Source organism: Nakaseomyces bracarensis (genome assembly GCF_045282275.1).
Source record: "Nakaseomyces bracarensis strain CBM3 chromosome Unknown Scaff7_0, whole genome shotgun sequence".
In the NCBI taxonomy this organism is placed as follows: domain Eukaryota; kingdom Fungi; phylum Ascomycota; class Saccharomycetes; order Saccharomycetales; family Saccharomycetaceae; genus Nakaseomyces; species Nakaseomyces bracarensis.
Window position 1 is genome coordinate 396,579 of NW_027263968.1, and position 24,031 is coordinate 420,609.

The 24,031-nt window shown below is 35.4% G+C and overlaps 11 protein-coding genes across 11 annotated transcripts; 6 read left to right on the forward strand and 5 right to left on the reverse strand.

Moving 5' to 3' along the window:
- Nucleotides 1–48: 48 nt before the first annotated feature.
- LCL3 (Lcl3p) lies at nucleotides 49–825 on the reverse strand (the record flags this gene model as incomplete). Its single annotated transcript, XM_071051803.1, has 1 exon — nucleotides 49–825. One exon carries the CDS (start codon nucleotides 823–825, stop codon nucleotides 49–51), a length of 777 nt encoding a protein of 258 aa, XP_070907193.1.
- A 283-nt stretch (nucleotides 826–1,108) lies between these two features.
- Nucleotides 1,109–3,148, reverse strand: MAD1 (coiled-coil domain-containing protein MAD1; the record flags this gene model as incomplete). The annotated part of the gene is made up of 1 exon (XM_071051804.1): nucleotides 1,109–3,148. The coding sequence occupies one exon, from the start codon at nucleotides 3,146–3,148 to the stop codon at nucleotides 1,109–1,111; it is 2,040 nt and encodes a 679-aa protein (XP_070907194.1).
- Nucleotides 3,149–3,411: 263 nt separating this feature from the next.
- MMS2 (E2 ubiquitin-conjugating protein MMS2) lies at nucleotides 3,412–3,985 on the forward strand (the record flags this gene model as incomplete). The annotated part of the gene is made up of 2 exons (XM_071051805.1): nucleotides 3,412–3,422; nucleotides 3,580–3,985. The coding sequence occupies 2 exons, from the start codon at nucleotides 3,412–3,414 to the stop codon at nucleotides 3,983–3,985; spliced, it is 417 nt and encodes a 138-aa protein (XP_070907195.1).
- Nucleotides 3,986–4,911: 926 nt separating this feature from the next.
- MF(ALPHA)2 (Mf(Alpha)2p) lies at nucleotides 4,912–5,436 on the forward strand (the record flags this gene model as incomplete). Its single annotated transcript, XM_071051806.1, has 1 exon — nucleotides 4,912–5,436. The coding sequence occupies one exon, from the start codon at nucleotides 4,912–4,914 to the stop codon at nucleotides 5,434–5,436; it is 525 nt and encodes a 174-aa protein (XP_070907196.1).
- A 289-nt stretch (nucleotides 5,437–5,725) lies between these two features.
- Nucleotides 5,726–6,901, reverse strand: LIF1 (Lif1p; the record flags this gene model as incomplete). The annotated part of the gene is made up of 1 exon (XM_071051807.1): nucleotides 5,726–6,901. One exon carries the CDS (start codon nucleotides 6,899–6,901, stop codon nucleotides 5,726–5,728), a length of 1,176 nt encoding a protein of 391 aa, XP_070907197.1.
- Nucleotides 6,902–7,653: 752 nt separating this feature from the next.
- On the reverse strand, nucleotides 7,654–7,980 carry PET191 (Pet191p; the record flags this gene model as incomplete). The annotated part of the gene is made up of 1 exon (XM_071051808.1): nucleotides 7,654–7,980. The coding sequence occupies one exon, from the start codon at nucleotides 7,978–7,980 to the stop codon at nucleotides 7,654–7,656; it is 327 nt and encodes a 108-aa protein (XP_070907198.1).
- A 413-nt stretch (nucleotides 7,981–8,393) lies between these two features.
- On the forward strand, nucleotides 8,394–12,596 carry RAV1 (Rav1p; the record flags this gene model as incomplete). The annotated part of the gene is made up of 1 exon (XM_071051809.1): nucleotides 8,394–12,596. One exon carries the CDS (start codon nucleotides 8,394–8,396, stop codon nucleotides 12,594–12,596), a length of 4,203 nt encoding a protein of 1,400 aa, XP_070907199.1.
- A 115-nt stretch (nucleotides 12,597–12,711) lies between these two features.
- Nucleotides 12,712–13,875, reverse strand: CPR7 (peptidylprolyl isomerase CPR7; the record flags this gene model as incomplete). The annotated part of the gene is made up of 1 exon (XM_071051810.1): nucleotides 12,712–13,875. The coding sequence occupies one exon, from the start codon at nucleotides 13,873–13,875 to the stop codon at nucleotides 12,712–12,714; it is 1,164 nt and encodes a 387-aa protein (XP_070907200.1).
- A 388-nt stretch (nucleotides 13,876–14,263) lies between these two features.
- On the forward strand, nucleotides 14,264–18,298 carry GEA1 (Arf family guanine nucleotide exchange factor GEA1; the record flags this gene model as incomplete). The annotated part of the gene is made up of 1 exon (XM_071051811.1): nucleotides 14,264–18,298. The coding sequence occupies one exon, from the start codon at nucleotides 14,264–14,266 to the stop codon at nucleotides 18,296–18,298; it is 4,035 nt and encodes a 1,344-aa protein (XP_070907201.1).
- A 724-nt stretch (nucleotides 18,299–19,022) lies between these two features.
- RBH2 (Rbh2p) lies at nucleotides 19,023–21,545 on the forward strand (the record flags this gene model as incomplete). Its single annotated transcript, XM_071051812.1, has 1 exon — nucleotides 19,023–21,545. One exon carries the CDS (start codon nucleotides 19,023–19,025, stop codon nucleotides 21,543–21,545), a length of 2,523 nt encoding a protein of 840 aa, XP_070907202.1.
- Nucleotides 21,546–22,528: 983 nt separating this feature from the next.
- Nucleotides 22,529–23,787, forward strand: RPL17A (60S ribosomal protein uL22; the record flags this gene model as incomplete). The annotated part of the gene is made up of 2 exons (XM_071051813.1): nucleotides 22,529–22,837; nucleotides 23,542–23,787. The coding sequence occupies 2 exons, from the start codon at nucleotides 22,529–22,531 to the stop codon at nucleotides 23,785–23,787; spliced, it is 555 nt and encodes a 184-aa protein (XP_070907203.1).
- Between the last annotated feature and the right edge of the window lie 244 nt (nucleotides 23,788–24,031).

A 24,031-nucleotide genomic window follows, 5' to 3' on the forward strand; every position in this document is an offset into this window, starting at 1 on the left:
CGCCTTAGATTTATGTGGTCTTGGTCCTAAGAGTTGATATTATGGTAATTAAAGCTTTTTTTTGTATTCACCTGGAGTCTCGAGTCTTTTCTGTGACCATAATCCCTTTCGCTTAGACCGAGCAATGAATTCATACCTACGATATTTCTTTTCTCTATTGTCAAACTCTGCAGTAGTTTTACCTTCGTAGACTACTGCTAGGCCTTCTTTCAACATTTCTAAACTTAAGTCCTTATAACCTAACCATGACCAATATCGTACGCTTGCAACGCATCTACCATATTGGTCAACACTTAGAGGTCTAATCCACAGCTTCCTACCCAGTATTTCATGCCGTAGCCATGATAAGGCTTCTTCGCTATATGGTTGGGCAGGATTACCAAAATGAGATCTTTCAGGAGCATCAACTCCACAAATTCTTACCGATATGGTTGAAAGACGCCTCTTGTTTTTGTAATGTACAGGTAAATTAAGATATTTATTCGAGAATCTAATTAAGTTTAGCACCGTCTTCTTCGTCGATTTCGTTGTGACTCTCTCAAGTTGTGGTATACTTCGTAACCAACCCCAACCTCCGAAAATGCCACCAGGCATATGAAATAAATGGAAGTTATCTCCATCACCAACAGCGGTTACTTTTCCATAGAGCCATCTGGATCGGAACACTTTATTCGGAATATCTCTTGCGCTCTTGATTTGTCTCAAATACCTTGTATAGCCTTTGTAACTAGCAAATATTGATCCTGTTAGAAGTAGAGACAGAAAACCAGCATCAATTAGCACATCATCACTAATCTTTACAGTTCTTGGCTCTGTCTTAGTCATAATGCCTTGCAGTCATTGTTAGTTATAAATATCATGGTTTCTATTGGTGTGAAGCCCTTTTTTATTATTATTCAACGTTTAGTTTAAGGGTTTCACTGCGTGATCCGATGACCAAAACTTAAAATCACCCATCACAAAAATAATAATATTTATTCATATAGGATTATTTATTTGACAGCACAAACTATTTGGAATATATTTTAATCATAAATCTATAAATACACTTTATATATTTCTCTACCAGGTTAAAAATTTTATATGTATATTCTATAAATAATTCAGGTTAAGTTGGGTTTTGCTCCCATAACCTAAGTGTAATTGTGGCTAGGAAACAGGGCAATTGGCCACGTTCAACAACCCAAAGATTTAATAAATCATCCCAATCTGATAATATCGAATCTAAATTAGATTTTAAGGTGTTTTCAAGCAAATTTGCGATGAGATATTTGTCAGGTCTATAGCATGAGTATATCTTGACACGGCCGTCCTGCATAAACTCTAAACGAAAGCCTAACATTGAGTTCACAATGTCAATGAATTCTAAGGATTTTTTGTTATATATCTGTTTCAGCCGAGACAATCTTTTTTCCCCTGTAACGATACTATCTTTGGATTGTTGATTTTGTATTTCTAAAGTTTTATAAGCAGATAGTGGAATTGTGTCAATTTTATGATCTTTGTGCTCGGTAACGTTCTCAATAAGCATTAATAACTCCTTATTTTCTTCTCTCAATAAGTCTAATTCACGTTTTCTAGCAAATTGAATTTTAAGTAGTGGTGAATCTCTCTGTTGTAAAATTCTAATTCTTTTTTCTTTATTCGATTTTAATGCTTTGATTTTGTTTTCGAGTATTTCAATTATCGATTTCAGCTTGTTTATCTCTTTTTGTAGATTCGAGTTTTCTATTTGCATCGAGTTCAGTTTCTGTGAGAAATTCACAGTTACACTGTCAACTGTTTTCAGTTTTCTTTTCTTATTCTGGCTATCAGACTCACGATTTGACTGTATGAGTTCATCATTCATTCTTTTCAATTCATTTGTTAGATCCTTAGTTTGATTTTTATATTCATCAATTAATCCTTCGTAGTCCTTATTGTCTTTGTTATCTTCAGTATTCGTACTCTTCCTGGCGGCTTCCAATTCTTTGCGAAGTAATTTGCACTCCTCAAAGGACAAAATTTTTTGTTGCTCCAATTCATAGTTTAATTTCTCCAAGTTGATAATATTTCTTTCGTATTCATTTTTTAGATTCAAAATTTGATTTCTTTCCATGGCCAGTTCATCATTCAAAACTTTAACCATCTGGAATTCTTTTTGTAAATGATTATATTCTTCACTTACCATATCAAAATCCTTTTTCAATATTTCATAGTCTCGAACAAAGTCACTAGGTGTATAGTCAGGTATATCTTGGTCGTGATCAACCCTGTCCTTCAGAAACCTGTCCCATTCTGAAATATTGGCCTTCAGTTCAAGGATTTCAATCTGAGCTTCATTATAGCTCTGTTCAATGTCTTCCAGCTCATTAATACGCTTCTGTAGATGTTCATTCTCCGATTGCCAGAAAGTAGCAGATTCTTTTAAAGATTTCAGCCGATTCAGCTCTTCTTCCTGTTTTTTATTAGATTTTTCCAAGTCCAAAGCATATTGATCTTGGGTAGTAATGATCTCGTTCAAAGTTGCAAGATTCCTAAAGTCTTCTGTATTGGTTATGTTGTGATCCTTTTTTACTTTTACAACTTCGAGCTCGGCTATGCGGTCGTCTTTATTCTTAATCTCTGCCCGTAAATTGTTCATCTTTTCGGATTGTTCACCCAATAGTTGTTCATACTTAGTAATTAGAGATTTGCAGCTGTTAAGCTCCAACCTCAATTCTTCATTTTGCGTTTTCCATTGAAACAGATCAACATCATATTTATTCCTCCATTCATCAAGCTCTTCCTTATAACTGTCATCATTTCTTCGTACAGCTCCAGTTTCTCCTTCTCTATTCAACTCTTGCTTCTTTTCATCCTCCAGAGTAGCCACTCTATCAACTAATTCTAAGTTACGTTGACTTAATAGTTCCAGCTCTTCATTGGCATCGCGGAGTTTAGTCTCAGCAGCCAGCTGCTTTCTCTCAAACTCGTACTTCTCTTTCGCCCATTGGATCTTCTGAAACTCCCACTCATTCACTAACCCATCATACCTGAATTTCCACTGGTCCTTACCATATGTGTCGTTCTCATTACCTGCCAAAGTCTCAGGAACATGAACATTATCAGGATCTTCGCGTGGACTCTCAACAAACGGTGAAGACCCTCCACTCTCTGAATCCTCCATATACAATAAATATCTAAAGCTTCAGTTCCACTAACATCAATACAGGTCTCATCTAATGATGACCCACGAACCTTAAGTATATGCCAGTGCTTTCTATGAATATCCACTTTTTTCATGAAATTATCGGCAAAACAGAATTGAATCCGAGGGAAACCTTTAATTAATAAAGAGAGGCCACAAACTATTTTGAGCAGAAGGTTTAACCAAAAACTTCTTTGATGTAATCTATCTTTTTACTAGAAACAACAGCATATCACGATATAATGTCAAAAGTGTATGTATATATTCTAATATTTGAGATGGGAAAAAAAAATAAAATAACTGAACCTCTACTAACAAGCACACACACAACGTTAAATGTTTAATTTTGAATTCTATCTTTACAGGTTAGCAATCAAAAGTTAAAATTGTCACTTGAAAGAACAAAACAGACCAAGAAATTTCAGACTTCTAGAAGAATTAGAGAAAGGTGAGAAAGGGTTAGGCCCTGAGTCCTGCAGTTATGGTTTAGCTGATTCTGAGGATATCACCATGACTTATTGGAACGGTACCATTTTGGGGCCTCCTCATAGCAGCCATGAGAATCGTATTTACTCTGTGTCTATTGAATGTGGGCCTAAATATCCAGATGAGCCTCCAAAGATCACTTTCGTCTCCAGAATTAACCTACCATGTGTGGATCAAGCAACAGGTGAGGTCAAGAGAGAGAAATTCCACACTTTGCGTGACTGGAAAAGACTGTATACCATGGAGACTATCCTACTCGATTTAAGAAAGGAAATGGCTTCACCAGCCAATAAGAAGCTACCACAACCTGAAGAAGGTTCTACTTTCTAAAATAAAATGGAGACACATAACCCTATGAGAATAAAACTAAATGAATAAAAATACAAATACAATACTGAGGTAATTGCTTACATCACTTTTCCTGACACATTTTTAAAATAAATCACCCTCTGGAAGTGTTTAAAAATTTCTACCCTTCGAACTCTCAAAACGGTATTGTTAGTTTTATAGAGGTGAAATACCACCTACATTTTGAAAGGATATGTACTTACGAAGTATGCTCTGGCTCAATTAATGTCCACTTTTGGTAATAAATTATTATAGTTCAGTACAACATACATACCTTATGATATAGATTAAGTTTTTTTTATTAAAATATATTGTATTTTTGAAACTCTTTATAGCCAATACTCAGCAATACTGATATGTAACAGCTTAAAATATATGATAACGTAATCCATAACTTAATTAAGGACTACTAATAACTATTCCTATTTTGGTCATCAATGACGCCTCGTCTAATTGATCGCTTGGATAGGTAATTAACTAAAGTTATGATACAGTTAACCTACAAATACTTCCAATTGAATACATTTATTGTGCTTTTTTCTTAAATAGATACAACTGTCAATATTGATACTCATCCTCAAATTGATGCACTTTTTTACATACCTTTCAAGATTACTTCATTTGAACAAATAAAGTGCTAAAATTCAAGCTTTTAGATCTACTTTCCGATGTTTATTACATCAATAAAAACATCACATTTATCGAGATATAATATATATACATGTTTCATTGTTGAACATTTCAATATGAATTATGAATATTGGAATGGTATAAATACAACACATTATTTTCATCATTCGATCAAAATGCTATCTTTCTTCAATTGTTTTCTTATTTTACAAATAGTATATAATATATTCATCAAATAATAATTAGAAGTTCAATAATAACAGCAATATAACATTAAAATGAAGTTTACTAAAGTCTTAATCGCCGCTGCTTCCATTTTAGCTGCTACCAACGGAATCCCTGTTAACGAAATCGAGGAAGATGCCGCTGCACAAGTCCCAAGTGAAGCAATAATTGGATACATCGATTTCGGTGGAGCTGATGATATCGCCATCCTACCATTCCAAAATAGCACTGATAGTGGGCTTTTATTCGTAAACACAACCATCTATAATCAAGCTACAGTAGCAGCTGGAGGTAAACCACTAAAAAAACGTGATGCCGAGGCCGAGGCATGGCATTGGCTAAGGTTCAGACCAGGTCAACCTTTGTATAAAAGAGAAGCTGAGGCTGAAGCTGCGGCTGAAGCATGGCACTGGTTGAGATTTAGACCCGGCCAACCATTATACAAGAGAGAAGCGGAAGCTGAGGCAGAGGCATGGCACTGGTTGAGATTTAGACCCGGACAACCATTATACAAGAGAGAGGCAGATGCTGAAGCATGGCATTGGTTGAGATTCAGACCCGGCCAACCATTATATTAGCATATTTAATTTTGCTGAAAATATCCGCAGAAGTAAGTAACCCTTCTACAGTTAAAGCTGATGCTGTTCAATCTAAGTTCTCTCGAGATATCTCTCAAATATTCGTACTCTGTTAGAAAGACAATATTATCATCATTATTTTATATTAAATAATGAGGTGGCTATTCTTGCTTTTTTTATTATTTTATATTCTTTTTAGTAAATGTTTACTAGGTATAAGTTACTGTCAATAAAAAAAATAATTCAACAATTATATCCATGGTTATCGTTTACAATTCCAAAATATAAGCTATGCTCCAGTATCAGTGTCTTCACTTGATCCGTAATTATTTCCACTATTCGACGATGCCATCTTTTGCGAGTTTTCAATATCAGTATCTGTATCCTCACTAGATGAATTTGCTTTTGGTATAGAACCCTCCGGAACTTTGATATCGATTCTGTCATCATCAGAAAACTCTTTTTTAATATCAATACTAGATAGGGAATCCTCATGATGGCTAGGATCGCGATGAAGAGATTCATGGTCAGAATCACTTTCCTCTTTATCAACAGTTAACTTTTTCTCAGGTGATTTTGATATTCCCAAAAACTTGAAATCATCGAAATCATCAGAATGCTTCAAAACTGGCGCGTCATCATGTTCTTCCTTGATATCTAATTTTCTTCTCACAGGTTTCAACCTCTTAATTGGTCTTGTGTCCTTCCAAGCCGCTACTCGCCTCTTCCCAGGAGAATTTAACTCGGATACTTCATCAGTTACATATTTATTAATAAACTCAGAGTCTGAATGATCCTCTTCTGGAACTTCAATTCCAGATATCTGGATAAGATGTTTTAGCTGTCGAATTTTCTTCTTTTTCTCATTTAACAATCCTACCATAATGGAATTGACCTTCCTATCTCTCTCTAAGGTCAAGTTTTTAATCGTCTCAATTTCTTCACGTAAATTATCCACATCTAGTTCCAAATATTTATTTCCTGCATCTAAAACCTTACTCTTAACGTTACTGTCACACAAATTGTCATAGAGTTGTTTCGCTAGTAGAAATAAATCTAATTCTGCTTCTTCGGTAACCTGTACTTCCAGCTCAGCCAGCCTCCTCGTAATTACTCCTACCTGACTGATCATAACTAGGCGCCCTTCATGATCACTCGTTGGCACACAGATAATCTTCGAGTATAAAGGTTCTTTCTCTTCCACTGCATCATCCCTATCTAAATCAGGAAGTGATTTTGCACTAAGTGCCCTTATAAACCCATCCCATATCAAATCTCTCTGTGATTCTTCCACATGCAATTTTATGCCATTCTTATTTACCACCTTCCGCTCAAAAATCCTCTCACCATCACTAAAGGAGAGGTCTCTAACCACATAGTTGTCTATATCCTGTACCAATTCACATCTACACAATACGACAACATCATCTTTTCCCTCTACATCGAAACAACTTGAATAATACATTACTGCATATTGGTCGAAATGTATAGGGTCAAAAATAACAAAGTACGATTAAAATTAGACGTATAAACTATAGCTGATTGCTATCCCATCTAATTGTAAGTCAAATAATGCAGGCAATGCCGAAGTTACAATTAATCTATAATCTACAATAGAGTGTTATGTATTTTAAGGGTGAGAGCTAGTTTAATTGAAAAAAAAATATAAAAAATTAAATCGGGGCGAGCTGGGAATTGAACCCAGGGCCTCTCGCATGCTTGTGATTTGTACTCAGATTTTCTCCGAATTCGCCCAAAGCGAGAATCATACCACTAGACCACACGCCCTTATTAATCGGTTGATATTAATAGAATACCACTGTAACCAGATGGTTGCGGAACCAATAATGCTTACTAACTCCATTACTTATTGTGGATTTATGCGACTATTGAATCATGGATTCTTTGTTCCAGATCATATAATTCTATATATATATATATTGGTAAAAGGCACTAATTATGAATACGATCCCACAGAAAATAGATAAAATCATTAAAAGTATTTTATAAGTTATATGTTTAGTATATTTATTATTTACAGATAGAGTTCAAGATGTTCCCAAAAGGTTCAACATTCTTTCTCTGTTATTATGATATTATCGACTCCATGATGAAATCAAAAACCAGTTTGATCGTCATTCACAATATTGCAGATTATAGTTTGGGGGTGTATAGGATTTTCAAAGGGACAATAATGTCTCCAACTCTCAATAATTATCAATCCTTCTGAGAACTGTTCAACGTATTAAGCTTTTGAAGTTCCTCTCTAGCATTAAAATCTCCATTACATAGCTTTTCATACTGTTGGTCATACTTACCACTCGACAATGGAGCATTACCTGTAAACCGCTTAGTCATGTCAACCATACCTCTCTTACAGTCCAGAAAGGCCTTCATTTGCGCAATACACAACTCAGGGAGATCCTTATTTAGATCGGGATTATCGAGACACTCCTGTGGCTTATTTCTCTGAATCATTACACATGGCGACCTCTGCAGGCAAATAGCAACTGCCTTCTTCTGATCTTTACAACTAGCTCCCATTCTTCTCTTGTACCAAAGGTTAAATTCACAGTTCTCTCGATATTATTTATTAGGACCTAACTGTCTGAATGAAATGATATTTCACTCTTTTTCTTTTACTTAATTAATTCTTATCACCACTAGAGGTTCCCCGTACTTAAAAAAAAAATGGGTAAAATCACATATATAGCCTTATTAAGGTGAAACCCACTTAGCAAGAATACAAAGGGTGGTTAAACTGACACAATACTAGGTGCTAAAAGAGTTCAGAAGTACAGTTTTGGATAATAACTTACAATCTAGTTCAAAATTTCCTGAAAAGTAGACGAAGCTCAACTGTGAATTAGGAAAAAGTAAGGTGCATCAATAGAACAAAAACAAGGGACTAGTTACCAATAAGAAGAGAGTGTGTAAGTATTAGTTGTAATATTAATATGTCCTTGAATTTTTTGCCCGGGAGGCCTAATAATACTGTGACCTCTGTGTGTCAACGATTATGGCAGTACCAGACATTGTTAGCATATTGTTCTGGTAACAATTTAAATGTTTTATCGGATAATTTTTGTAAGCTACAGACGTTATACCTAGAGGAGGATTGCGTCTCTGTGGATATCAATGCATCCAACGGATTTATTGCTGTTGCATTCGGTAATAAGACAAGAATATACAAGCCAATGTATCAAGTAATGAAAAGTCCTAAATGGACATTATGCACAGAAGTCTTCCATGACGATTCTAAGGTAAATTGTGTAAAATGGGGGGTAAATAACGAGTTAGTGATAGGATCGAAATATTTATCGCTATGGAATATAAAGGATGAATTTGGTGACTATAAACCCATTCTATTATGGACTAAATTACAGCCAAAGCCGGTTTATTGTTGTGATATCTCAGAGGATTCACAATTAATAGCTAGTTACGGAAAATACGAGAAGACTATTAAGCTTTGGAAAAGGATTTCAATTGGTGGTGATGAAAACATATTTAACGTCACATTATTGAAGCATGACAAAGCGGTGACTGCGATAAAATGGAAGAGATACTCAATTGATGGGGACATCCAACGTAGGTCACAAGTTTTGTTTTCTCTATCTGAAGACAAAAAACTGCGAGCATGGTCTTGCTATAAGCTAGATAACGGTCATAACGTTGATCTATGGGGTTCATTAGATCTTCATAAAAATCAAAAGTATTGTCTAGTCCTGGATAACTGGTTATTTAAATATTGGGACAAAAAAAATAGTGGACATACAATCAATCGAAAGATATCCAGAAACTCCGATCTTGTGATACTAGGGGATTCAGAAGGAAATGTTGAAGTGTATACCCTTAATCATTTATCTAGCGACCCTCCCAGAATTATGACAAAGCATCTAATATTTTCGAAGAACTATAATACCAAATCATTTGTTACCAACCCTGATATTATCTATTTTGCGGAGGCCCAACCATATTCCTGTGTAGAAAATACCTTATCAATTGTAATACATGACCTCAGAGGTGTTATAAGACATTCATCGTTGGCTTTAGTAGATCTTTTAGATCCAGAGAAAAAAACTCTGGGAAACTTGGAACATAAGTTCACTGGGCATAATAAATCTATTCAAAAATTGATTAGAAGTAGTGATGGTGAGGCACTTATAACAACAACTCGATTCTCAGAAAACTGTGTTTGGAAGCCACAATATCTAAATAATGGAGTTACTTTGAGGCTAAAAAATATGATATTGACTGAAAGTCCAATTGAAATGGCTGTCATACATGAAAGGGGTAGATTGGTAATTGCTCTTCTGAAGAATAAAAAACTACAGGCTTGGGAATGTCCGAATTACAATGAGCTAGAAGTAGATACTAAATCTTCCTTAATGAAATCAGAAATTCAAATCAATGATGAAAACAAACCAAGGAAACCAATATTGATGTTAAACACTCCAGAACAGTCCCACAACCATAGTAGACATTTTATAGCAATATTTTATGATGACGGATCACAGAGTGCTTACGAAATTTCAGAAACAAATGGTATAAGTGAAATTAAGTCGAACTTTTCGAAACTACATAATAGCGATATGCATCTATTATCGACAATAGATCCTGTACACAAAAATTTTAATAGCAATCGCCCTCTTCTTTCAGTGTGTACCAAGGCAGGTAACATTTCTACCTTCAAGGCCGAAATAAACTACAACACTAGGGAAGTTGTTTGGCATAAAGTACACGAACTGAATAGTGGTATCGAAGACATATTATATATGAGAGGTTCGTCTACTGGTAAAATGTGTATCGTTGACTCGACAGGTAGACAAATGACATTATGGGATTCCAAAAGAGGTGTTCTTGAATATAAGGAGACTTTTGACGAGGAAATATGTGATATTGATTGGACTAATACCGAACATCACCAAAGTGTAGTATCGATAGGTTTTGAAAACCATGTTAGGTTATTCACACAACTAAGATATGACTATACCAATAACATCCCAAGTTATTTACCAATAAGTGACATAAATGTAATGGCTCATACCGCCCACAAGATAGGAGACTCAGTGTGGCTGAAAGACGGTATACTTGTGGTGGCTTCTGGTAACCAATTTTATGTGAAAGATAAAACACTGGATCCTAATGACCCATTTACGCATTCCTCTATTGGTTCTAGAATGATTTTGTCGAATGACTTATTCCACTTAAGTAGTGTTTTGAATGGTCCCCTTCCTGTTTATCACCCACAGTTCCTAATTCAGGCGTTAATGGCAGAAAAATTACCTCTTGTAAAAGAATTGTTGCTGCGATTATTCCTAGAGCTAAAACGATTAGAATTAAACGCAAAAAATATTATAGAATTGGACTCTGCACTTAATATCGACCCAGCGAAAATCTTCCTAGGAAGACACGTCCACTACCCTAAAGAAGATTTTCCTCCTCCATACCAAGAGTTCAACAATGAAATATCATCACAACTAACTGAGCAACTGACGAAAATTGCTTTACCATATATGACTAGACACCAACAAATCACCTTGATGACAGTCATAACTGGTGTCAATCATTTAATGAAATATGAAAAAACTGTTGACTTTAATGGTTTAAGGTTCCTATTAGGTGTAAAACTGTTCCAATCACATAAAAAGTCTCAGAAGCATGTTCTTATGAGGGACGTCTCCTGGGCATTACATTCAGATAACAAGGAAATCCTCCTTTCTATCATAGATAAACATATCTCAACTTGGGAGCATGCAAGACAGTACAAGCTAGCTTATTGGGCAAAGCAAGATGATTTGATTGAAAAGTTCGAGAAAATTGCAAAGTATGAATTTTCCAGAGATGATACTCGTGATCCAAATCGATGTGCAGTATTTTATTTGGCCCTAAAGAAGAAACAGATTTTACTTGGACTATGGCGTGTTTGTCCCGGTCATCCAGAACAACAAAAAATGCTAAAGTTCATGAATAATGACTTTACTGTTCCTCGCTGGAGAACTGCTGCTTTAAAAAATGCCTTTGTTCTAATAAGCAAACATAGATACTTGGAAGCTGCCTGTTTCTTCTTATTAGCAGAGTCATTAAAGGATGCCGTAGGAGTTATTTATAAGCAGCTCAATGATGTTGATCTTGCTATAGCTGTCTGTAGGGTATTTGAGGGAGATAATGGTCCTATTTTGGGAGACTTTTTAACTAGAGAGCTTTTAACTACTGCTATTACCGACAATGATAAATGGACCACTAGTTTCATTTATTGGAAGTTAAGAAAACAAGAACTAGCAATCAAAGCCCTAATTACAGCACCAATCGAAATGGAAGATAATAAGAATTTAGTTGATGAAGATAAAGTTGTTAACAAGTCTTTTTTGGTAGAGGATCCTGCGTTATTATTTTTGTACAATCATTTGAGGAATAGAAATGTTAGATACTTTTTGGCTTCATTGGATTTGAGTAACGATAAAGAGAGATATTTGATTTTGAGGGCAACAGAGATTCTATGTAGGATGGGTTGTGACTATCTTTCCGTATCTTTAGTTAAGAATTGGAGATTTATAGAGAAACCTAATATAATTGAGCTACCAAAGAGTCCTATCAAAGGTAACAATTATTCAGGAATTGACACTATGGTCGAAGAACCTACCACCACTCACAGGGTGCGCAAAAGTTTGTTTGACAAATTTGATAACAACAATGACAATAATAACTCTAGTAAAATACCACCACCTAATCTGCTGGAGAGTTTTTCAACTGAAATTTTACCTTCAAAGTCATCAATACTTGAAAGGTCTTTGGATGATCCGGCATCAAAAAAATCTGGTTCAATGTCTAAAGATATTGAAGATAAATCGCAAGAACAACATAAAACATCCAGTGTTACACCATCTAGGAGTTTACTAGATGAATTCATGGCACCACCGAGTACTACAAATAAAAGCTCTTCACTAGCTTCCAACCATAATAATCTATTAGATGAATTCTCATCTCTTCCTGATAGTAATAAAAGTTCTACACCTAGAAATTTGTCCGATCATGCTTCTGAGCCTAGCGATAATACTAGAAATGAAAATCAAATGAACGGCAGCAATAAACAAGCAAACAAAGCTACGGCCCCACCTGCTGCCCCAAAGGTCAAGAGCTTATTAGATGATTTCATGTAATGAGATTTAGTATAAACATATCTAAATATATAGATTAATGACTTTTTTTTTTAACAGCATTAAATAGGTAATATACTCAATGGTGCCATGCAAACAATTAATGAAAGAATCATATTCAACTAAAGAACTTAGCAATACTTTTTCTAGTCTTTTCCTTTTTGTCTTCTAGGATCTTTTCAGTAGATTCAATCTTTTTATCAGTAGCTGCATCTTCAGGGTTATTTTCTTTACATAGACGATAGTTGGTTAAAGCTTCTTCGAATCTCTTCTTGGCATATAAACAATTTCCCTTTCTATAGTAAGCTTTAGCCAGATCCTTCTTATCAACATTTTCCATTTCGATTAAGTAATCAGCATATTTAATGCTAGTATCATAATCTTTCATATTGAAGAGAACAAGACATAGGTTCAGGTACAGCTTCTTCTTCAGATCAGTGAAAAGAGCGTTGTGCTTTTCATCCACATCTAATTCTGGTATATATTCATTAGTATAGTTCAGCGATTTGAGATATTTGAAGTAAGCGTTCTTGAAATCTTTCTTCTTAAATAGCAATGTACCAGATTCCTTGATTATAGAGGCAGCATTAAATGCACCAGCAAAATCCTCAGAACCGAAGTGATTATCATCATCGGGATATTCCTCATAGATATCACCACCTTCACTAGAATTTGATGCATTATACAACGGAATCTCCATTGTATCATCCCAGGATCCACAGTCTTCAATAGTCATTACCTGATCTGGATTCCCATCTTTATCCGTCTTACTATACTCAATTGTTCGTACCACAGACTTACCATGAATAACTTTACCGAATATGGAATGTTTACCTTGTAAATGTGGGGAAGCATATGTAGTGATGAAGAATTGGGAACTGTTAGTGTCTGGAGAGCCAGTATTGGCCATCGCAAGCATAAAGGGCTCGGTGAACTCTCCTAAATTCTCATCTTCAAAGAGACCAAAACATTTCAACTCAGAATCCTCACGTGTAACTTCCTCCTCAGTAGCAAAAATGGAACAACCACCTAATCCAACATGAACTGAATCCAACTTATCAACATTACCATACACCAAATCCCCACCTTGAATCATAAAATTACGAATCACACGATGGAAACTGTTTTTCTTGTAGCTTAACGAAACAGGCCCAATCTGTCCATCTCCAGTACACAACTTATAGAAGTTCTCGACGGTCCTCGGAGCCTTCTCAGGAAATAACTCGCATACAATTCGACCAATCTTCTCTTCACCAATGGCAATATCAAAAAAGACCTTCATTGTACCAAAAATGCTCAATTCTTCTACCAAAAAATACAAGAAAACAAAGAAATTATTATCGAAAGCTAGAGGATGGGGAAACTATTATTCTTAGTTAAGCATAAAATATTTTGATTTCAGCCATTTTTTCATCTTTAGAGCTTTTTGCAGGCTTTTGACGGTTTTTTTTCAAGCTGCCACATAATAAAATAATTCTAAGAGACAGATCTCAGATCATTCTTAGGAATAAGAAAAGAACTAAAAGTCCAAGCCATAGCATTTAGAATAACAGAGTAATATTTCTGTAACACATTTACGCAATTGTAAATTGAAAAGGGAAGTTCTTATCAGCGGGGAGAGTTGCCAAACTATATAAGAGCAGGTGATAATTAAGGACGATTGTGCAGAGATGGAGCATATAAGGGAGGAGTACGAAAGTACTGTGGATGATCCCGTTTCCGTGGTAGTAAAAGAGTGTTTGGCGCTTAGTACTGAGATAAAGAGGCATGAGGAGAGGAACTATATATCCGGAGTTCCGGACCTTATAGGGAACACCAATGATTATATGGATACCGAAGAGTCTGATGAACAGTCGAGATCTGGATCGAACACGGAATTAGACGAGAAGCATACGATTTTGATACTACTTGATGAATTAAAGGATAAGCTGTTGGTACATAAAATTCTTAAAGACGTAACTGCCTTTGAGATCATCGATCCCTTCACCAGAGCATTAACAACGGAATTTATTTCTAGGAAAGCCACGATACTGGCATTAGGTTCTATAGAGAGCTTTCTTAATTATTGTATCCTACATGATGAAATGGAAGGCTACGTGAAGGCCATGAGGTCAATTGTTGATGCGCTGTTGAACACTAATTTTAAAGCATATGACAAAACAAGCGACGAACAGATACTGCTGAAAGTTCTAATCATTCTTAAAAAGGCAATCACAGCACAGAATGCATGCTGTTTATCTGATTCGATTATGTATGATGTACTAAAGACTACCTTGACCATGGCTTGTAATTCGAAAAGGTCGCAGCTATTACAAGATTTCGCACTTTCCTCTCTTAATGACTTTAATGTATTTGTGTTCGGAAAATTGAGGACTATCGACAAACATGAGTTTGAAGGTGACTATATTAATGACGAAAATTTACAAAATTCTGCTTTAAAAAGATACCTGGCGAATCGAAACAACTCTGAGGAAGAGTTTTTCAGTTACAATGGAACATTTACAGATACTTCAACCCTTGATCTTATCAAAGACAGTAAATATCAGGATCCTAACTTTGGTGTACCTGTAGTTAAAAAATATTTACAACTTCTCTTATCATTATTAACCATTTCCAATGACAATAAGAGAACGAAACAGGTTAAAATCATAGGCTTCAATCTGATAATTTCTATAATTGAGATATGCAGCTCCAAAATACCGACCTTCCCCGCTTTGTTTAGTATAATTGCGGATCCCATTTTTGAGCAAATATTATTCGTTGTTCGTTCTGCTCATGATCTTGATATGGTTAATGTCGCAATGGATCTATTTGTTACACTGGTCCTCAATATGGAATCCCACTTATATGCCCAAATTGAACTAACATTTGTTCATATTAGTGATATCTTGCTGGACAAGGCCGTGCCTCCAGGGAACAAACCCAATAGTATAGATTTGAAAGAATTGCTCCTGGAAAAAATTTCAATCATCTGGAACAGAAAGCCTGATTACCTAGTTAATGCTTTCATTAGATATGATTGCAAGCTTAATAGAATGGACCTTGCAAATATCATATCTGGTACATTGTGCAAATTAACTATAGCAGCTTATAACGTTCAAAATAAACTTTTTACACTTTCTTTCAATAGCCTTTCGACCTTTTTGAATTTCATGTTTAAAGAAGTAACAGTAAATGATAAATTAGACAGCAAAGCGATAGAACAATCGAATGATATAATTAGTCAGAAGAAGAGGAAGATAGAGTACATGTCTTCAGCGGAAATGTTCAACAAGAAACCCCAGGAAGGATTGAACCAATTCCTAAAAGCAGGGTTTATATCATCATTATCTGACGAGGAAGTAGCAGGTTTTCTATTCTCTAACAAGGGGGCCCTAAACAAGCAGAAGATTGGTCTTTTACTTTGTGATCCTAGCAAAACAGTTCTGCTAAGGTGTTACATGGAAAACTTTAAATTCAAGGGCTATAGACTTGATGAAGCTTTAAGGATTATGCTCTCAAAATTCAGACTACCAGGAGAGTCACAACAAATCGAAAGAATCATTGAAATGTTTTCTGAAGTGTATTCTAAACAAAATGAATTAGATGACGGAGAGCAAACGAACGACACCATTGAACCAATTTCAACTGATAATAAGAGTGAAGAGTCGATGTTAGATGACGTCAGTAGCGAGGTTACAAAGATACAATTAGATGAAAGGGTAATTCTAGATACTGATAGTGCTTTTGTGCTCAGCTACTCACTAATCATGTTGAATACTGATCTACACAATCCTCAAATTAAGGTCCATATGAGTTTTGAAGATTATTGCAGTAACTTAAAAGGATGTTATAGAGAAAATGATTTTCCAGAATGGTTTTTGGCTAAATTATACAAGTCAATTAAAGAAAAAGAAATTTTAATGCCAGAGGAGCATCACGGGAATGAACAGCTATTCAAGGACGAATGGAACAATTTGATAGCTTCATCTTTTATCATTACAAAAGCTAAGGTAAACTCCGATGATCTGAAAGAAACGATGAGAAGTTACACACAATTTATTGGTGCGATATTTGAAACATTTGGCTACTCATTAATAGATACCTTCCTAAAGGTCAGTGTTATCGCAGAAACGGAAGATATATTTTCCAGCTCAATTCTCCTCTCCGAGAAGTGTGGTCATATCTCGAGCTTCTACAATCTGCAAAGTCCCTGCAATAAAATACTAGAAAGCCTACTCAAATTAACTTCCTTTATTGGTGATGTTGACGTGAATTTCAAAATTCAGGAAAATAAAAATGATGAATATGCACAAGTTGATGTTTCTGATGATGAAAATAACACTACCATATGTGTCAGCAATGAATCTATTGCGTTTGGTAAAAATATCAAAGCACAGTTAGCTTATAAGTCCGTATGGAATTTGCTATCTAATAAAGAAATCTCCTTTACATTGCTTCCGGGTACTGCTGAATGTGTTGTATACGTACTCAGTGTGTTGTATGATAAACATTTACTCTCTGAGAATTGCTTTGCTATCCTACACAGCAAATTAAATTCCAATACCCTTCTAAACTCGCCAGTAGACATGTCACTGAAGAAGGAGGACCTAAATAAAGGCATCCTCTCAACATTTGCATCATATATAAAGGGTGATGACGGCCCAAGCAAGGAACAGATAGACCTTTCAGAAAACACCTTCCACATTACTAAAGAATATGATATTCTCTCCTTATTACTAAACAACTCAAAACTATTTGATTTGGATTTGTTGAGAACAGTCGTAAACTTATTCAACAGCGAGAAACTGAAACATAAGAGAAACTACAAGAACTTCATATTCCTATTTCTAGTTGAATTCATCCTTTCTATTGCCATTAAGCTTGATGGTATAAATGAGGTAAGTTCTGATATTCTGGATATTCTTGATGCCCATTCCCAAGAAAAAGATATCACTCCAAATACTTTACTGTCAATGGAGTTATACAAGTTATTTATCAAAGCAAACCACAATGAGAAATATCAGTTAAATGAGATTTTAACATTCCTGTCTGCTAATGAATCTGTGCTGGAAATAGGAAATAAAGAATCAGTGACCTCGTTAGCGACAAGATTATTCCAGTATATCTTAATAGAAGATCGTGACAAATACGTAGAAGATACGAGATTATGGAAAAGTATAATTAGGTTACTGAAAAGAAAATTATGCATCGACGATGTTAAAAATTTTTACTCTACTTTCATCAAGGAAAAAGGCAACGAAATTAACGATTCTATCGTGGAATATCTACTTATAATTGAGTTAGAATACATGCACGATCCTGAAGGAATAAGAATTATTGTAAATTCTTTGAAACAAAGGCAAACTTACTCAGAAAGGGTTATACCTATATTACTGGATTTCTTTTTTTCCAAACAATGCAAAGAAATAAATATGTTAGAAGATGTTGAGGAATGTCTTGTTAAGATTACCGCACATTGCAGTAGCACTGAGAGACCCGAACCAACTAATCTCGTCTCATCTTATTACCTACCGGTTTTGTCAAAAAATATTTCGAATGAAGATATTGTCTCTGTGATATTAAAGATAATAGCAAGATCCCACAAGGAATGTCCTGACCCATTGGCATGGCACACAAACGAGCTACAACAGCTATTAGAGCCTATAGTTTCTGAAAATCAATGGGCACACTTCTTCTCCATAGAGGAAGATGGAGAAAAATAGATATTTTATGTAACAAAACAGCACATGCGGGATAACACACAAGGACCAAGAATCTATGCATTGCAGAGATAAAAGAACCCAATATAGTACAGTGAGAACATGAGATTATCTAAATTACGAAAGAAGATGAACCCATCGCGTAAAACTATTATCAAAGTGAGAGTTTAATTAAGGGTCTGGACTATGAACACATACAGAAGTAGAACCTCTCATTCTATCCACATATAATTGAATGAAAAAAAAAAAAAATAAAAAAGAAAAAAAGAAAGAATGAAAATTCTCTCATTTTTACGCGTTTTGGCGTCTTTTTCACTCTCCGTCTTTATTATTATATCCTTTTCGCGAAGAGGTTCCGTCTGGAGCTAACGAGGGAAAAAAAATGAAGTATTAGCTGATGAACCATTTCCTAATTAAGTATCATACCTGTGGGGAGGCAGGAAGAAGGGAAAGTTTAAAGGTTTCCTTTATAAAAGAGTATTAAAGGAAATTAAGATCTATAGCAGTGATAAAATGCAACCGTTTAGTGAGCTCAATATATAAGCGATAAGCAGAATAATAATAATAATAATTATAATAAAAAAAAGGCTAATAACGGGCTCTAAACCATTCAAAGTGCTACCAATACCAATATACTGCAATCCAACGATTTAAATAAAAGTGTACTGGCGAATAACAGGTTCTGTTCTGAGGAAAAAAAAATAAAAAGGAGAGGATTATAGGAAATATGAATGTTGTTCAGCTTAAGACCTTATGGGCAGGTAATATACAAATTCAGAAACAATTACATTGGGCATGCTCTAGTGCCACGAAGAGATACTTTGAGACTCGCGGTGGTCCTGAATTAAAAATATTCCATGGTTATTTACAACTTGTTTTGAAGTCTCTGTCTTATGGTAAATCGAAATGTCTCCTAATTGAACAGACACTGAAAAGTATAAACGAAATAACACAAGAGATTGAAAATCTATTTCTGGACCCAGAAATATTCAAGTGTTTTCAGAACGTACTCATGCATGGAGTGAAATTGATTTTTGACTATTCTATTCCTTGGTTTAGAGTGCCTCCTGAGTTGAGATTCGTGAGCTATCTCTTAAAGCTGTACTCTAACCTAAAAAATACCATTTCACTCGTACCGGCAATGGAAGAATCATATAGAGAGTTATTGGACTCATTCGAATACCAATTCATGACTCAGTACAACATTGCCAACTGTAATATTATCCATCTTGATCAAGTACATGATATTTTTGCCAAGAATCATGGCCTAATATCTCCACCAGTGCTTTCAATCAATGACATTGAAAAGCGTGGGTATTTCAGATTATCCTCTTCTGAGTTACAGCTGAACGATAAATTGGTAGAAGTAGCGCAGTTGAAAAGCGGCCAGATTGCTATCCTCCTAGTTAATGGTCAAAGGCTACCATTTAACACTGGTGAATCAAAAAAATTAATCGATGAACTTCTAAGTGAAAATTGGGAATTATTCCATATGGGAAGAACATTGCTCTACCAAACTATCAAACCAAAAGATCTAGTTGTATGCAATGAGACTACAAATGGAATTGAACTAGTCACACATTCCGAAAACATTTCTAGATTACGCCTTACTTGTTTAGATGAGATGGCATGGTTGACTCATTGGAAGATATATTTCCAAACTCTTTTTTCAGAGAAACCTACTAGTATGGCTAGCAAAGCTAGTGCCTCCATGCTAAGTAGCTCTCACAACTTCCAGAATTTCAAAATGAAACACACAAAATTATCTAATTTGAGGCCTAGTAATCACAAAGGAATTGCTTTGAATATTGCATCTGATCTAAATAAGGATGACCATAAACAATCAGATAGTATACAAGACGATCTCGACGAATTCAAATTTGATATTCATCCATCAAAACCTGTTGCTAACAACATCGATACCCTAATTAGTGACGAAGTCATTGCTAAATCTCCACCTGTTACGGATGCCTCATTAAGGGACATAGAATTCTTGAGTTATGACAAATTGGTTGAACTTGATAAAAGCCTTCAACTCGATCTTTCACCAAAGCTCCTACAATCTCCAGAACCATCCAATTTCAAGACAGTATCGCATTCTTTTAGCTTAGATAAAATAAATGATATTACTCAGAATATTGCTGAAGTAAGCGATGGAGAAAGTATCATATCTAATGACAATGAGAACAACGAATTGGTTTTCAACCCAAGTGTAGAAGAATATAGACCTCAATTACTTGGTCGAAAATCTAGTTCGTTATTTAATATTTTCAGTTTAAAGAATAAGAAGAAGCTAAAAATCGAGACCGCAGGCTTACAAAGCGACTCTACTCCTTCATTGCGTAGTGCCTCTAGTACAAGAACATTTTTCTCAGTCAAATCTGAAGATTCTATTACTTCAATTGTCGATCAATACATAGAGAATCCTGAAAATTTGGAAATAGAGAATCCGGTAGATATATTCAAATGTAAAATCAGCAAGGCCTCCTACTGGGATAATTCAAAATGGCAGGTTCTTTCTACAATTCCATTGTCATTGAGTATAGTAAAAGCTGCTCAAGGGATACTTCTAATACTACAAAACCCAAGCAATACTGGCAGATTCAAAATTGTAACAAAGATAACTACATCGTGCAAGAGTCACAGATCTACCGCTAAGGATATTCAAATCACTATCCCTGGATCTCAGATATTGGCTAGTATATTCACGTCTGTTACGAACTCATCATCAAATCATGTACTATCTCTTCGCAGTGATGATATTGAAAGGTTGAAAAATGTTATCGACCACTGTATTAAGGGTACTTTACTATCATCAATCTCTACTACTACTAGTAGAACTCTATCCAGCCAGGCATCCTCTTCTTGTATGAGCAAGTCGAGCAGTAATGTCAGCAGATCATCTACAGAGGCTTCCGATCTTGATGTTAAGCTTTTGGCCACAAAGAGACCTGTACTCTTACTCTCTGATATCAAGACAAGACTACATACCAAGAACAATAATAAATGGACACCACATAGAATCGGACTTGTCAACATTTATCACGCAGAAGGTGCGAAGACTGAGATTATGCTTGAGCTCTCCACTGATAGAAAGGAGACCATGCAGTTCAAAACGGGATCCCAGGATATGAAACGACTCGGACGCACAGGTATCTCACTGATTGATAACTCTGAGTACCTCTTCGAATTTCCAAACAGTGTAATTACAGAGCAAGTGTATAGAAACATTGCTTCCTGTAACATTTAGAATTAAACAAAATTTAGGAAAGATCCTAACAGGCATACAAACATAACATAATACATAATTTTATAAAAAAGATAAATAAAAATCAAAATACTATACATAGATACCCATTTTTATTACATTCATTGGGGTGTAGATTTCACCTAGTAAATTATTTTCTTGGCAGGCAGTTTTGGGCTAAGTACAGTGAGAAATTAGATATATCAACTTTCTGTGACTGCCTATTTTACACCCACACCACCAAACAGTCATTTTTTATGTTTTCATAATTTCACAAATCCGGGTAAAGACCATATAGTTTCCAGTTTAGGAAAACCTATAATTTTATCTGTCTTACTTTTTTATTTTTTTTCCGCCTATTTTATTCTGACAAAAAAGTAAAAGCCCTCTCAGAAAGAGATGCAGAAACGAGTCAGAGTGGAGCCTACACCGCAACACGAGAGTAAGAGCGAGCCAGCCAGCCTAAGCTCCTCCACCCCTTAGAGGTTTCGGCCTAAGTGTCCAACTCCATTCTCGGTTTAGGAGGGAGGTGTGTAGAGTATGTTTGCCCTTTAGTGCGCCCTGTAACTGCTTGTTGCGTAGGCAGATGTCTCTCTGTGTAGAGGGAGAGAGCAACACAGAGCGTGGACAGGGACAGGTAGAGAGAGAGTGTGAGCGTGAGACTGGGGGCAGTGGAGGCTACGATGGTGCTGAGGCTACGCTGGTGCTGAGAGCTCAACGGTTTTGCTTGTTTGTGTGGGCAGTATGAGGCTCTTTACTATGGGCTCCAGTCAAACTGCCGCATAGGGGCTCGAAACTTGAACTTTTTGATTTGGGACGTCTTTGTGGGCGATGGGAAGAGTTTTTCGGATTGCGGAAAAATCTTGAAAAATTATACCATTCAAGACAGGACGTAGTCAAAAAAATTTATATTAAAAACAAGAGGCTATTATTTTTGCTTTTGGTAATTTAGAAAAAGCTCGAAAACGACCAAAAGAAATATAGCAATGGCCAGATACGGTGCTACCTCTACTAACCCAGCTAAGTCTGCTTCTGCTCGTGGCTCTTACTTGCGTGTTTCCTTCAAGAACACCAGGGAAACCGCTCAAGCTATCAGCGGTTGGGAATTGACCAAGGCTCAAAAGTACTTGGACCAAGTCCTAGACCACCAAAGAGCTATCCCATTCAGAAGATACAACTCTTCTATTGGTAGAACTGCCCAAGGTAAGGAATTCGGTGTCACCAAGGCTAGATGGCCAGCTAAGTCTGTTAAGTTCATCCAAGGTCTATTGGTAAACGCTGCCGCCAATGCTGAAGTATGTTTTAAAATAAATGATAATATAATAGGATAAACCAACCATTTTTCATGATAAAAATGCGGATACCTAGAAAATAAATGGAATATTAAAAAACTCTCGATTTTGATGAAGTGTGGGAAGTGATTTAACAACATATAAGGAAAAGCAAAACCCTGAATAAAGTAAGACAAATAGAATAATGTGAAAAGAGTGTGTGAGAGAGAAATTGAATCCCCTTCAAAGAGTTGATGAGTTATTATATCCATTACATTACAATATTTTGGAATCAAATTTACTAACAAAAAATATTTTATGTTTCTTAAACTGAAATTACTGATAATTACTATTTTTTTATTCTTTAACTTTCTACTTGAAAATGCTATTCCACCCATCCTACAATATAATAAACAAATTTATTAGACATTGTGATAGAAAAAATTATACACATCAAAAAACTAATATTGAGAAATAAATGAAATGCTAGATGAAGTCCAAATACAAAAATAACTTGAAATGAGAATAATTTTTGATTGAAATTATAGAAAACCATTGGACTTGTCAGAGAATGACTTTTCGATATTGAAATTAGTTTGTGAGAGTTATTGCAACATTTATTGTGAACGGATGCGGAATTTATTCGGAATTTTTTCTGAGAGTAGAAGAAAAGGAAAAAAGGAAATTATCAGTAATAATAGGATTGAACATAATATAATTTATTACAGGCCAAGGGTTTGGACGCCACCAAGCTATACGTTTCCCACATTCAAGTCAACCACGCTCCAAAGCAAAGAAGAAGAACTTACAGAGCCCACGGTAGAATCAACAAGTACGAATCCTCTCCATCTCACATTGAGTTGGTTGTCACTGAAAAGGAAGAGGCTGTTGCCAAGGCTGCTGAAAAGAAGGTTGTCAGATTTACTTCCAGACAAAGAGGTAGAATCGCTGCTCAAAAGCGTATCTCTGCTTAAATTTTTAAATGAAAAAATCATTAGTTAGCTTTTAATTATCAAATTTTTTTTTTCATATCATTATACTAGCAAATATACAAAACCACATAAACCTTTTAAGAAAGTAACCATCCAATAATAAAAATTTCAGAAAACCTTTAAAATTCAATAAATTTAAAGATATAAAATTTATAAAGTGTCTACTAGATAGTGTTGTTTCATAAAGCAAGTGTATTAAGGACATACCTTTTCTAATTGCTAAAAA